At 37.9% G+C, this 15779-nt stretch overlaps 1 protein-coding gene across 5 annotated transcripts in view; it reads left to right on the top strand.

Moving 5' to 3' along the window:
- The window catches only part of PCCA (propionyl-CoA carboxylase subunit alpha), a 300001-nt gene that overhangs the window by 106294 nt on the left and 177928 nt on the right, over positions 1-15779 (top strand). For 4 of the 5 annotated variants that reach the window (XM_069802387.1, XM_069802389.1, XM_069802388.1 and 1 more), the window contains exons 10-12: positions 2459-2561; positions 7592-7686; positions 15188-15338. In XM_069802387.1, coding sequence (XP_069658488.1) covers positions 2459-2561; positions 7592-7686; positions 15188-15338 — 349 coding nt within the window. Of the gene's footprint in view, positions 1-2458; positions 2562-7591; positions 7687-11647; positions 12105-15187; positions 15339-15779 lie in introns of those variants that run through there. The other variant, XM_069802391.1, reaches the window with a different exon arrangement.

The raw sequence follows: 15779 nt of genomic DNA, 5'->3' as shown, positions 1-15779 counted from the left end.
AAAAACCAAACAAAACTGCCACTAGGAGTTACAGAGAACTTAAGAAAAAACCTTAAATCAACAGAAAATCTTGCCTGAATAACTAAATAAATAACTTGCAACTAAAATGCCACCTGCCCCCCACTCCTCCTTAGGAGAAACTACCAAAAGTATCTCCTGCCAAAGCCCATCTTAGCTGCTTCTGTTTGCTGTCCTCCTGGCATACTGGCTCAGCTGGTGTCCCTGTAGGGTTGGGTGTCCAGTCTTGTCTAATGGACAACTGGACGATAATTATCTTCCGCACTCCCTGCCCCTTGCTCTAGCACTGGTGGCTGGTACCAGAAGGCTGGAGAAAGCCGTGTTAGTAGGCGGTTAGTGATTGGATTGTGGGTTTGCGCAGAGCAAACTCTGACCGGAGTGCCTCTTTACTTTGAGTCATAGCGTAGAGGTATTAACGATTGTCTTCATATAGGTGCCGTACATCAGCCTGAATGATTGGGTCATGTCAAACATCAGAGCTTGATTAGGCTGCAGACAGCATGTTGCTTGTGTGGTAAACTGTACCTGGGCCTAGACAGGGGCACTAAGCTCAGGCTTTGCTGTCCCAAGTTCCCCACCGCTTCTCTTCTGGGGTTAGTGTGGGCAGGAAAGTTTTGGACTTGGTCGCACATATCGGTACAGTCTTGCTGTGCAGGGAGAGTTCCTTGCAGTGAGGCTCTGTAGGGCTGTCGCTTGTTGAAAGCAAATGATCCAAATACAAATTCTCCTCTAGCCTATACAGCTTTTTTTTTTTTTTTTCTTTTTTAAAAAATATTCATAAAGAGGCTCAGACCCATCTCCATTTGGTTAGTATGATCTCTTTAAGGAAGGTGAAGTGTATTTATAGTAATTTTTATCGCTGAACAAATGCAACTGCACAGTTTTGTAAGATGCAAACAAGGTCAGAATACCTGAGATAGTCATTCTTGTTATATATAATTTAAAAAGATTTACAGATGTATGGATTAGTTAATTAGGCACCTTTTTTTTTTTAACAAGTATTGCAGTTTAGATTTCTAATTAGCACATACTTCAATGAAGGAAAAATAGTCAATTGTGCATAAAACTGTCTGATGGAATGTTTACAAAAGGAAACGGAGCTTTTGATATAGGAGTTAAAATAGCTCTAAATCTGTTTCAGTAAGAAACACTGTGTATGGCTGTTTGTTACCTCACTTAGGTTTTTTGGACAGATCAGGTAGCGTACAGAATCACAAATTTTGATGTCCCTTTTCCTCTTTATTAAGTAATTCAATAAGTTGAAGTTAAATATGAATTTAGGAAAGATTGTACATTGAGTATAGTCTCTCAAAATTATAGCATATATTACTCCACAATCTTGAAAGAAGGTAAAGAAATACCTTTAAATATACACGTCTCTATACTGTGAATGTACCTGTCTCATGTTTCTATTGTCTAGGGTTTGTTTGTGGAATTGAACTAGATTCAGGAGATGGAAAGCAAGGAAACTTCTACTCAGTTGTGCCGTAGTTCTTATTCTGGGCACGAACATCAGGGCTGCTGCATTTCAGTAGTCAATCCCACAGAAATTTACCCCAAACTTTCCATATGCATCAACACGAATGGGACTAATATGCCACTTAAAAAAGCCCGTAGAAAACTTCTGTGGAGCCTCTGGGTCCCTGCATTATGGTACATTTCACCCTAACAAAGCTGTACATGGAGTTGTTTGTCAGCAGTTATGCCCCATAGGAGTAATCTTTCTGCCATGAAAAATAAGTTAATAGATACAGTATCTTACGATCTTTCTTTGAGTAATTACATATGTAAAAAAGGAAACGGAGGGAAGAATATGGAATGCCTAGTATAACACTCAGTTATACTTTAATGCAGGGAAGAACTAGTAGTACAGCTGGTATGCTCTATAAAGTAAAATATTGCATCTTCAGGTTGCGTGTTCAGTGATTGAATTTACAAGGTCTGCAATATTACATCTGCAGTTCTTTCATCTAATTAATGTGCAACTAACCTTTGCTGCTATTGGATATTAAGAGGGCTGTGTACCTTAAATAATGGTGAGCTTCACCTTTACTTCTGTATAACAAGTACTTTGTAATTACTGTTTTTTAAAATTCAATTATTTTATTACTTTTGCAGAACAAAATGCCAACAAGGAAAATTCATACAAGTAATTGTCATAAATGCTCAGACTTTTAAAGACACAAAAATTCTCTGTGCTTTGAGAATGGTTGTTGGGTTTTTTTGGTGCTTTTTTTTTTTTTTGTAAGAAAAGAAATTAAAAAGGGATACTCATTAGAGAATCAAATGCAAATGATAAAACTTGGTTTTTGGATGTGTGTGTTGATTGATGAAGACTGCCAGAAGACTGGAATGAATAAGTGTTCCTTCACCTTGTATACTTCAGAACTTGACTTAAGCTTTTAAATATGGATTATTCTTTTTGTTTTCCTTATTTAAGGGAAGGTTTTAGGTTTTCGTCTCAAGAAGCTGCTTCAAGTTTTGGCGATGATCGCTTACTGATAGAAAAGTTCATTGATAACCCTCGTCACATAGAAATCCAGGTTTGTATTATTATTACTACTATTAATTATTGTTTGTTTGTGTAATAAGGTTTGAACTCATAAATTAATGAAAGTTCAAAACGTTTCAAACACTCCACTAAAAAAGGCCTGGAGTCTTGTGTTTTCCTGTGTCTTGGGCCATTGCTCAAACTCCATGGCTATCATGCACAATACAGCCTTCCTGTTTTTATTCTCTAGCCTTTCTTTAGCAGGAAGACAATGGACTGTGCTCAGTTCATTGGGGGGGGAAGTTGTAGGCATCTGTCCTGAGGGCTGGAGCTTGAACTCTGGGTCCTGACTGCAGTGCTTGAGCGCAGCAGAGGATGTAGGAGTTCAAGCACTGCCACACTTAACATTTTTCTTGCAAGCTCTAGGTGGTTTTGTCAGTATTTTGGATTTTGTTCCAAAGTATCTAATGCTCCCTTGGGAACTGAGGGAGATTTGTGTCCCATTTTGGGCAGTTTGTGGTTCAAAATCAGGTGTATTCTCCTTAACTTCTGGATTGTGACCATTTATATCTTTTACTGGATCTAGCGTTAAGCCAGATGTGCTAATGCAAAACAAGACTTGTTTGTTTTGGACGGACTCTTTAACAAAGTTATAATTTTAAAATTTGTGACGTGTTTGATTTTATGTATGCAACTAAATTGGGTTTGTCAATAGCCTTGAAATAATCTTTCTGGACAAGAAATCTATATAGAGTATGTCTGTTTCCTCGACAGAAATTTCATTTGTTGTTGTCCAAAATATAAACTCTTCCTAAGTTGTGCTTGGTTTGATTTTTTTTCCCTTTTTTTAACAGTGAGAGCCTGAAGTATTTTGACAGTAGCTCAATAACTGAATGAAACAACAATAACAATAAATTTGATAAGGTGGAATGATTTGTAAGAGAGAAATATTTAACATTTTTTACTCCACCAGTTATGTGCCCACAACCTGATACTTCCTGTGTTGGTGGGGTTTTTTTAATTTTTTTTTTTTTTTTTTTTTAAATTTTATGTGCATAGGCTAATTTATTTCATATCATAGAATGGTTTGGGTTGGAAGGGACCTTTAAAGGTCATCTAGTCCAACTCCCCTGCAACAAGCAGGGACATCTTCAACTAGATCAGGTTGCTCAGAGCCCTGTCCAACCTGACCCTGAATGTTTCCAGGGATGGGGCATCTACCATCTCTCTGGGCAACCTGTGCCTGTCCCTCACCACCTTCATCATAAAAAAATTTCTTCCTTATATCTAGTCTGAATCTACCCTCATTTAGTTTAAAACCATTACCCCTTGTCCTATTGCTTCAGGCCCTGCTAAAAAGTTTGTCCCTATCTGTCTTATAAGCCCCCTTTGAGTACTGGAAGGCTGCTCTAAGGTCTCCCTGCAGCCTTGTCTTCTCCAGGCTGAACAACCTGAACTTCTCAGCCTGTCTTCATAGGAGAGGTGCTCCAGCCCTCTGATCATCTTCATGGCCCTCCTCTGGACCCGCTCCGACAGGTCCATGTCTTTCTTGTGCTGAGGACCCCAGAGCTGAATGCAGTACTCCAGGTGGGGTCTCACCAGAGCGGAGTAGAGGGGCAGAAGTGAAGAAGAAACAGTGAAATGAAGAAACAGTCAGTAAAAATGACATTTAAGCCTTAACCTATTCTCTTTTGAAGGGTCACAGAAAGGTATATAGCAAACGTTTAGTTTCATCATTGATCTTAGGTTACAAGAGAGGTCAGACTGCTAGAGCATCTTCCTATATTCTCTTGCCATGTTTAATAATTTTTGGCTACTTATCTCTGTCTGTCTTTTTTTGGTATGCAAATCAGTACATCTTAAAGATCTGTTCCTTTCAGTGCTTGTAGATTTGGGAGCTTCAGCAGGTTCCTATTGACTCTTTGATGACTAAAGTTAGATGACATTGATTCCGCTGTACTTTCATGAGTTGAAGGCAGATTTTACGTTGTCTTGATTCCCTTAGGTTTAAAAAAGGTTACCTCTAAAAAATCAGTTAGTACTGCATTTAAGAACAATCGAATAATTTCAGCTAGATTAAACAAAATAGCTTTGCCGTTAATAATTTATAGTTTTATTTATAAAAAGTGTACAATGAATGTTGTTTTCCTTACACAAACACTTTGATGGTACCTTTTAACAATATCATAACATATCATTTTAACTTCATGTTCTAATCAGCTTTAGGACGTTGACCTTGGTTCATTTTCAAACTGCTAAATATACAAACAATTTGAGACCAGATGCCAAATATTTATTAATTTAGCAGTAACTTTTAAATAGAACTTTTTTTTAACATTCTCATATAGCTCCAAAGCATTGGTACTTAAAATTGTTAAATAAGGGGTTTCCTGTGTCTAGCTATAAAACAATCACTTTGTAAAACATGAGAAAAGACTAAAACAATTAACAGGAAAATAGAGTCCAAATAGACTTTATGCTTGAACTGATTTGAAGTCTTGTTCTCCTGAAATATCTGATATAAGAGACCTGAGCTTAAAGTAAGAGTACATGGAATGTCTAACTATTACTTGGCTAAATAGCAATCCTACAGCTGGAAATAGAATTTAGCTGAATCCTGTAGGAGAGCTTGCGATACATTCTATTTAATTATTTTGGCATATAGGTGTACATAGCATGTACTAATGTCCTAATCATCTAATCCCACAAAACAGGACATTTTGTCTTAGGAATATTTAGATATTTAGAAAAAAAGTTGTAGCTGTGACATGCTTTTTTTTAGTGAGATGTGTACTGGAATCTCACATCATCTTAGAGATGATGATTTCAACATTCTGTAAATGTCTTCTGAAATATAATTGTTTTATGAAGTATGTATGTTCTTTAGTTTCTGATTATGAAAACAGTGGATCCAAAATGAAAGTAAAAGTCTAACACTAGATGTTGTTTGGCTTATTCAATTTATAATTATGTTTTCGTAGCAAATGTTCATGCATGTCTCTTTTTGAGCCATGTTAACTGATAATGGAAAAAATTTCTTTTAAGATCCAGGTTGCAGAAATTAAGTAGGATACAAGAAATGTCCTGAAGTGAAAGAAAATATTTACTAGTTGCCTTGATAAATATTTTATTATCCCTTTGAGGAAAATAGAGAGAGAAGCGAAGCAAACATAGGAATTCATTTTTATTGAAATATTCCAGGACTTTTTGGTTGGTTTGTTTTGGTGAGGCTGAATTCTGTGGAAAGTTGTAGGCTTTCTAGCAATGAAACAGAAGTGCTCACAAGGAATCATTCTACTTACAGGACAGCAATTTTTCCATCGAGTACCATGCTATGCCCTAGAGGTACTGTTTTAATATTAAAAAAAGACACCCCTTCCCCCCACCTCAAAAATCTTTGGTCTTCTCAAATTGGTTTCTGTAGAGCTCCGTGATGTTTAGTTCTGGGTTGGATGAGTTAGGACTCTGGTAGGAAGTTGCTTTAGACACTGCTGCAGGTTTTTTTTGGCTTTGTACTGAGTCACCTGTTACAGAATCTAGTGGTCGGCTTGAGTACCCTGGTGCTGCTGCTGCTAAACCTCCTCCTGGGCAGGGAAGAGGGTTCTGGGACAAGCCATAGTTTAGGAACTCCCAAAGTCATTGTAGAACTCTTTGGAGGGTTTTTTTCCCCTAGAAAGCTCCATAAATTTATGGGAGTGCAACAGAATTTCTGAGGAAAAAGGTAAGTCCGATCCTACAGTGCGCAGAGCGCTCTGGCTCTGATGCTGCACAGTGTGTGCAAATCGTCTTCATGAGATCACTGCCTCGTTTTCAGTCACATCTACCCAGATTATTCACGCATCAGCAAACATTGGTGTCATAGATGCAGGAATTCATCTTGCTTAGTGCCATACTCGCTCTGTACTGCTAAAAGGAATAATAAATAATACAGATTCGTTGTCACAAATGTGAGTAGATATGGTTGAGTTCACACAGTTTGAGGAAGATTGTCTTCTTTTTTATCTTGTCTGTTTTCAGCGTAGAACTGCACTATTAAAGAATGAAGCATGAATATTGGCACAGGTTCCCGCAGATCAGAGCAGGAAGATGGAAAAAAATGGATTAGAGGGAAAATTTTATAAGGAAGAAGGGGAGCAGGTGTGGTCTGCAATGAAAGAAATTGTTCCAAGAATAAGTGTAGAGTATAACATCATAAGATTGGAAGAAGTTTACTTGAATCCTCAAATCCAGTATCCCACTATTGGAAATGACTGTACCGTACAGTTTTCATAAAGGGATAGAGTTCCTTTTCTTTCTTTTCCTTCCAGTTCTAAGTCACAGAATTGATTGAGAGTTCTGTTATGCTGAACTTGTGTTTTTTCTAATGTGTAATTTAGGTAGGTGGATCTAGTTGCTTGACTGTCTGTTTAACTCTTCCATGAACTGAAGCTGCAGCCAAGAACTGTAATTGACACCTGAGTTTTGAGAAATTTCTTGAAACTACTGCTTTAATTTCCATTGAAAGTATTGAGGAAGTAGCAAGTTTTATTCTTAATAAAAGATCGCAAAGTTCTTGAAGACTTTTTCTTCTTTATTAAAGACAGGGTGCTGTGGTTTGCCTACAGAGAAAGCTCTGTTAGCTGTTGTTTCTGAAAACTTTTATGTGTAATTCAGCCGCAAAATTTGGCATTCTTTGAGATTTTTGTCTCCTTCGTTGATACAAGATATTGCTTAACAATATGCTTCTCAGTAATTTCATTATGCAATACAATTTTAAGTGCTTGAAAATGTGTTTTTAATTTTATTTCAGTCTTTTGATTTCTGATTTCTGAACTTTTGGGAGCTTCTCCCAGTTTTGGAGTGAGTGGGTCTTTGCCATATATAGACTCTATATAGAGGCTTTAAAATAATCCTGTTCAGAATTTGAAGGAGCATTCAGTTAGTATTTCATATACAATTTATTTTCTATGCTAGCATTTTTTTCCCAACCTTATTTCTAGATTGGAAAAAATTGTTTTTAAATTAACTTAATGCTACATAATAGTATAATGTCTAAAGGCCATATGCATACATCTGTTTAATAGCAGTGTGTTATTGTTTCAGGTTTTGGCAGATAAACATGGTAACGCCTTGTGGTTGAATGAAAGAGAGTGCTCCATTCAAAGGAGAAACCAAAAAGTTGTGGAGGAAGCACCGAGGTACGTATACTAGACTCTTCATGCAGCTTCATAGTTACTGAAAGCACTTTTGGAAAGCTGCTGATTTTATTTATTGTACAAATGCAAGCAAATTTTATTCTATTAAAAACCACAAAGAAAACAAATAGCTTTTAAGTTATAGTCATTTGACTGTAATGCAATTTTGAAGTTGTACTTGAGGATGTTTTGATCTTGCTTCATGATGTCTTTCTGTAAGAAGAAAATGGGTCTTGTGGTGTTAATATTTTCATGGTCTTGTATAAAATGGAAATGGATCTTATCAATCAAATATATATGGTTTATGAGATGGTTTTCTTAATGTATCTGAGTTATTTTTCTTTTTCTTTGCCATTCAACTTTTGGATTTAAGACTAAAATAAAACGCGGAATAAGTATTAATTTTACCACAGATAGAGATATCTGACTATGTTATAGTAATTGTGAGAGGGCCAGATAATACTGTTTATTTCTATTTGAAATGGAACATGAAGTAGTAAATACTGTGCGCCACTTTTAGTACCATTCATGGTAGTGAACTATAGATGATAGGTGTCCAGTAACTCAAACATACTAAATGATCTTAATCCTGATTTCAAATGAGCTGAAATACATTGCTGCTGTGCAAGGTATGCTCTTGCTGTGTGTTCTGTTGCATTGCATTCATCAGAGAATATGAGTAGAAAAAAGGGCAGAGAAGGAAGTTCTGATTTCAGAAAACCAGATACAGGTATATCACTACCTGTGGGAATTCCCAGTGTAATGTGTTCACCATCAGGGATGGGTTTGCCATTATTTTATAGCACAGAAGTATGTGATGCATCAATTTAGCATATGAGGAAAAGTGCGTAATTCAAATGATGTTTATTTATAGGCAGCAGCATATAAGTTAACAGTGGATCATGATTGTGGGACTGACACTGTTTATGACCTAGATTTTAAATTAAAAACCAAAGTTTAAATCTAAGGATACAAACTCACTAATAAATGCTTAAATAGCTGTTGTTGCTTCCTGTAGTGCTTGTGGATTTCTCGGAAGCCTTATACCTAGACATCTTACTATGTTTTTGTTTCTGAAATATGAAGGCTTCAGGTCCTGATATAATGTGTGTGTGCGTGTATATATATATATATATATGCATGCACCTAAGCACTCGAGAGGAGTGTCTTTTGCCTCAGGAGTACATGTAAAGTGCTGCCTGCCACTGCTGCCTGCTCATTCTTCATGCCTGTGGTCAATTAAAGGGAGTGATATGTCTTTCTCTCACCAAGCAACTGTGAACAGAGTGTTTTCTTTCATCAGAAGTATCAGCCTTTTAACTTTCTTGGGCTTTTCTGTTGGAGTTGCCAGTAAGTTTTCACATCCCTTCCTATAACTCTACAAAACAGCGTGGGCAAGTCAATAGCTTCCAAAATTTGGCATGAAAACTTTTCTTCCTTCTTGTTGAACGTTTTAGACTCTGCCAGACTTTTACTGACAGCTTTGGAAGCCTTATCTGCCTTACAACCACTTGCAGTTGGCTGCAGAATCTGTTTATTTGCAAAGGGTTGCAAGACTGCTGCAGATAAGCAGGGCACTAACTTCTGTGAGACACCATAGAGACCCTAAAGCCTGAAGTTAGGCCTTCTTGTGAGTACTGTTTCAGTTAGTCTCATTGATTAGTGAGTCCTGGAAACACCTTTTCTTATATGGTTGGGTGGAGGAAATAACAAAGTCCTCAGTATTCCTTTTTTTTTTCCCCCTATTTTAAATGGTAGCTGCCATTAAGAACTCTGAGATAGGTTGAAGCTGCTTTTTTTTTTCCCTTTCTTTCATGAAGCCCAGGAGATGGGGATGCTATGGGCTAAAATGTTTATTTGGCTTTTGTACAATTTAGGGCTTTTGACTCTGGCCTCTTCTCAAGCGTCTTTTAATATACTTTTTTCCTATGATGATGTTTTCCTAAGTATCTAGTTTAAGAGACTGATTGTTGAGGGCCTTTTTGCTTTGAGAATAGTATCTATGATTTCCTTTAAAGCGAAGTTTGCAGCTGTTGAACTTATTCTTATGGGATCATTTCCTGTTTGAATGTCCAGTTTTTCTAGAGAAATTCAGTCTCTTGTGGGGAAAAAAAAAAAATAAAAAAAATATCTCTTTTGAGGAGAGAAATCTCTTTGGTTCACACCCTGATGAGGTTACAGTATTCAAGGGAGCCCTGGTTTTCATGGTGGCCAATCCCCCGGTTTCAAACAGGAGACCAACAGACTTTGCTTATACTCTTTTAACATAGTCAGTTGTCCTGCTCTGTTCTCAGAAACACAGACAATAAGACACATCTGAGCATGGCCAGTTTTTTCGTTAGTGCTGGGCAAAATAAGTGCTATGTAAAACTTCCAGTGATTTACAGTAATTTTCTTTGCTTCTAGCTTCACACCTTTTTGGAAGATGCTGTTGGCTTCTCATTCACCACAGAGGCTGAGATTTAAACAGATGAGTAACATTTAGTAGTCTGTTGTTCCTTAGTTCAGATTTTGTTCCTCTTTTACCCAAACTCTTCTCTGTTCGTTTTCAGAGACAGTTGCTATGAGACAGTGTACTTTGGCAAGAAAAAATGCAAGGGTGTGGTTGTCTTTTCCTGTCTGCTAGACTGATTAATAAGGGGTTCTTCCCCACTTGGAGAAACAATGCCCATAAGCTCATCAGAAAATCCATTGATCCTTTGCATCAATGTAAAGTAAATGGACCAATGGACAATAAATATACAAGAGTCATAGCTGACTTCCTATTCAATAACTGGAGCTTGAAGGAGTGCTCTTAAACTTCACTTTGGTGAGAGCAGGTGTCCTATCTAACCATTTCAGAACCTGTTAGAAGCTTTTTAAAACACTTTAACTTTTGCCTCACCACTTGGGTGAAGGAATGTCCAGCTGTTCAGAGGCACCTGGCTATCTGTATTATTTGATGCCCAAAGTTAAGATTTTTGGAATGTTGTTATGGAGAAGTGCCACACGAAGGCCCTTCCACTCACTGTGATCATCCAGCACTATCCTTTGCTGTAGCAGCCAAAGAGATAAAACATTTGGTCCTCCACGGAATACCATTTAGAATCATAGAATCATTTAGGTTGAAAAAGACTTTCAAGGTCATAGAGTCCGACCTTTAACCTAACACTGTTAAGTCCACCACTAAACCATGTCCCTAAGCCCCACATCTACACATCTTTTAAATACCTCCAGGGATGGTGACTCAACCACTTCCCTGGGCAGCCTGTTCCAATGCTTGACAACCCTTTTGGTGAAGAAATTTTTCCTAACATCCAACCTAAACCTCCCCTGGAGCAACTTGAGGCCATTTCCTCTCATCCCATCACTAGTTACTTGATAGAAGAGACCAGCACCCACCTCACCACAACCCCCTTTCAGGCAGTTGTAGAGAGCGATCAGGTCTCCCCTCAGCCTCCTCTTCTCCAGGATAAACAACCCCAGTTCCCTCAGCCGCTCCTCATAAGACTTGTGCTCCAGGCCCCTCACAAGCTTCGTTGCCCTTCTCTGAACACGCTCCTGCACCTCAATGTCTGTCTTGTAGTGAGGGGCCCAAAACTGAACATGGTATTCATGGTGTGGTCTCTAACTATCATTTCTCAAAATCCTGAGCTTCAGGACACAGGGTGTTAAACCTTCTCTCTACATTTTCAGGCCTTTCCTGGGCAAGTAGTGATGGAACAGTGCCTTGCTGTCGTATTCTGTACTAGCATGCAAGATCCGTATCAGCATCCTCAGTGAGCAAGTCCTTAGAACTTGCTAGCTGCCGGCTTCTTCTCCTTTGTTGTCTCTACTTTTCTCCAGTGATTCCGTGTACTTTGGGTTAAATCTTCGCATCCAAGACTTTCAGAATAAGGTGATTCTTAGGACAGTCTCTCAACAGCTTCCTGAAATTTTCCCGAGTTTCATCTCAGGCAGGAAATAATTTTTTTTTTTTTTTTTTATTCCTAGCTGCATACATTCAGAGTTGAGATTGCCTTATCTATCCTAGATGTTAGTTTTGCGGTGTCTTTCTAGAAAGATGTTATTTCAGTTTCAATTCAAAGGACAAAAATGTGTCTTTCTGTTTCTGTCGGTGACAAAGATCTAAGAGGCAGGAGATTTAAAAGAGAGGCTAGTTTACCACTAAGTGACTGCATTAGAATGCAAGTGAAACAATTAAACTATTTTTGTGACCTTTTTTGCATGCTCCATTGTTAGCTTCTCTCAGGAATGTTTCTGTCCTTGGAAGGTGCACAGAGAGCAACTTCTTTCACTTTCTCCAAGCACTAAGCTCTCTCTGAAAGATCTCAGTATGATGCCAAGTATTTCAGGATCATATTCCAGATTAACTGCCAAGGTGCTGCTTGAAGCCACTGAAAATTTGAATGAATGTATATAGGCAAGAACTTAGCAAAAAGGTATGTTACTGAACTAGACTCTATGTACAAGTTCTCCTTAGAGTTGTGCTGCATGTGTGTATACAAGACTCCACATTTCCTATCACTCTGTCTAGAAATCCTTGAAGGATTTGGGGTTAAGAGAAACAGTGAGCCTGTTCTGTTTGTGACTGTGTATGTGATTCACAGGTTGGGCACAGGTTAGATGTAGGGGCAAAACTGTTCTCAAATACTTTAGCGTATTTATGCCTGTGGTGTGGTAGTACATAATAGATATCTCAAAGGAGAATGGTTTTTGTAGGTAGGTAATTTCTTTTAAACAAACAGTATACCTAACTACTTCCTAGAGCAGGAAAGCTGACCTTGAGATTTAGAAAATGAAGGTACTATTCTCTCCCAGTGTAGTGGTATCTTCAGAGAAAGGGTAAATGCTATCAATGACTTTGGGGGGGGGGGCGGCGAGAAGGGGTGGTGTCTAAGCTGAGCATTAAATTTCCACTGAGTGTAACTTTCTGTACTTTTCAAAATCTCAACCTTATCTGTGAGTGAAGGTGATGGAGATATTTTGGGAAACATTATCTGATGAACTAGAAGTGGAGAGTTAACATCTTGCCCGTGTGGTTCATCTCTCTAACTGTAGAAACAATGGCACAAACCAATTGTCTTGTCTTTGATCAACTTTACAACAGCTTGAAGAAGGTCTTATGAGTGAAATGTCAGGTCTGATCTTATTTTTTCTTTTTGGTGCTTTTATTTTGCAAATCCTTTTTATTGTGCAACCTTCATGCTGCCATAGGAGCTACTTGGTCGAAAGAATAACAGGGATATGTGTGAGAAAGATTTGAAGTGAGGTTTAAAACGCTGTGTTTTCAAGTGATGCCTAATTAGATTGGAGAAGAGTTATTTCAGTTGTAAAAGGTGCATTGTTAAAGAAGGGAGAAACAATGTATACGAAAGGTAAAGCAGCGGAGGGGAATAGGAAAACTTTGGTTGATTACCCTAGCTGATTGCAGGGACGATCCAGTCATTTTAGAGCATAAAGCTTAACCATGAGGCAGAGATCAAGTTTGGCATCGTGACACCTCTGTTCCATTCCACTCCACAGCAGGAGGTGAACAGGGAGGTCTCAAACCTACATTTAACAAACGTAGGGAAGATACCACTGTAATAAAGGGGAGTAACTGTCTTTCATCCATATGAGAAGTGATAATGGTTATTTTAGAAATAGAGTATGAAGCTGATATTGAAAAGGTTCTGTTCTTTAAAAGCCAGTCATTGACCTTTCATGATCAAAGCCCTGCAGAAACCCCAAATGGAATTATAAATTGTTGATTTTGTGTAATGTATTATCCTCTTATTGAATCAAAATAAGAAATACTATGAAACTCTCTTACATTACCAGTGTCTATTTTTGATAGGTATAACACACTTTTGCACATCTTCTGTTTTTCCCTTTGATCTGGTGTAGGATCTGATAGCTTTCTGGGATCAGACTTGACTTCCTTTTCCTGTTGATCCCATTGTTTACCAAGAAAGACATTTTTTCCTAAATTCTGAAAATGCCTGCCCTACCATCCATCAAAATCTGCCCATGTGGGCATTGGAAGGATGGAAGTGCTAAGTAGCACTTCTCCTTTAATGGAAAGGATTCCATTGTCTCCCAGTTTGCCTAGATATTTCCTCACTTTTTGTGTCATGTCAGATATGGTTTGTTGTGGCCGAAGTCTCTAGCTCTTCTCTGAGTTTAGGTCTCAGTGAAAAACCCCATAGGAAATACTGCAAGATAAGTCCTGATCCAACACTGGCTTCTGTTGAGTGCAGTCCTGGGCCCCAGGTGGAGCTTCACTGACTTTGGTGGGGCCACTTCAGATACGTGGTGGCTCCTGATTGCTCCTTTGCAGAATTACGACTCGCTCTTGAGGATACCTCAAGAAATATATAACGTTTGGTATTTTCATTTTAAACAGTAACTTAGAGGTAAGGTAGAAATGACTTCCTATTCCCTTAAAAAAGTACTTTAAGATGATAACTGAGTTATGTGCCTAATATAAGTCACCTCAGAAATATAATAAGCATATTTATAAGCTCGTAGAAGATGAACAGCTACATGTTGTCTTTCACTGCAGGTCAGTATATCAGGGTGAGGGGTGACCAGTTTCACAGCTTTGATGGAAAGTCACAGAAATTTCTCTAGCCCTAAATTAACAATCTGTATAGGTTAATCTAAATCTGAATTTGCAGTAGACAGGAGAGTAACAAGCAGGATATGTACCTTCCTAAGTCTTTTGATTCCCTGGACCAGTGGGAGTGGCATGTTGCTCTCCAAGAAAGAGAAGGCTTGGCATTTGAGCAGTGTTCACAGTGGCTCCCAAGGTGGTAGCTGAGCTGCTCTCTGGGTGCCCTTGGGTGTGTCTAGGATTTGTGGAAAAGAATGAATTGCAATTAACAAAGACAGATAACTAGTCTTCAGCTTACAAGTAAAGCTGAGAGAGGAAATACAGGATATGAAGGTTTAAGTCATGATGTCGTTGACAGTGTTTTAGTTAAATATTATGAACATCCAAATTTTCTTCATTGAAATCTCACATAAGAAGCCTGAATAAATATTTCATTAATTTCCAAAACTTCTTTATTGCATAGGGTATCAATGAAACGGCCACGCTGTTTTAATTCAGAGGCAGAAAACAAACTCCCCTTAGACCTCCTGCCTTGTATTTTGACATTCATATTTCCATAGGATGGATTTTTTAGTTACAGTTTTTTTTGAAAATAGATATGCCTTCTAAAATATCATGGGTTTGTATGTATTTATTTTCATTTAACTTGCATTATTATAGATCTCAGTGTTCTAAAAAAGTTGTGTTCTGCTATTTTATGTTTTAGAGAATACTGTTATTTATCCTGAATTTCCCATACATTAGTAGTAATTGCAAAGCATGCGGTATATTTAGGATCAATATAAATGTAAAGGCATACTTTGCAGTCTTGACATGTTTTCATAACTTAATGATGCTGTGCTCTTTTGTTGGTAGTTTAAGCAGAAGATGAAATGATTTAATTAATTTTTTTTTTAACTAAAGGAAGGCATTTTTTCTGTATTGTAGCACTTTTCTAGACCCTGAAACTCGAAGAGCAATGGGAGAGCAAGCAGTAGCTCTTGCCAAAGCAGTAAAATATTCCTCTGCTGGAACAGTAGAATTCCTTGTGGACTCCAGTAAGAATTTCTACTTCTTGGAAATGAATACTAGACTTCAGGTAAGAAAAACAGCTCTACAGATTCAGAAAAGTGTTATTTATAAAAACAGAACATAACCTCCTTCCATACTTAGGGGTCTGCTCCTGCAAAGACTTACGCATAACTAACTTGATGCATGTGAGCACTTCACACTGAACTTGAAAGATCTACTCACTTAAATAAGCCTGCGTATACAAGACTTTACAGCAGTGAGCCCTTGCACAGCACTCAAGTAAACGTTCAGAGCTTTTGCTCTTTGTTACACTTGACCTAAAGACCTTGCAAGAGGTCACTGTTAAGTGCCACTGTGAGTTCACAGTAAGTGGCTAGTGACTGTGCTCTGATGCTTTTCCCCACTGGTCCCTGAAGTTTCTTTTTTTATTTTTTATACTTTGATCGTTTGCTGATTTTCTCTAGGAGGATGATTAAAACTATATGTGTATATTAGCAATAAAAACACT

Source organism: Haliaeetus albicilla, chromosome 15, assembly GCF_947461875.1.
Source record: "Haliaeetus albicilla chromosome 15, bHalAlb1.1, whole genome shotgun sequence".
Lineage (NCBI taxonomy): Eukaryota > Metazoa > Chordata > Aves > Accipitriformes > Accipitridae > Haliaeetus > Haliaeetus albicilla.
Note: the sequence above shows the minus strand (reverse complement) of the source record. Positions and strands in the feature narration are given on the sequence as shown.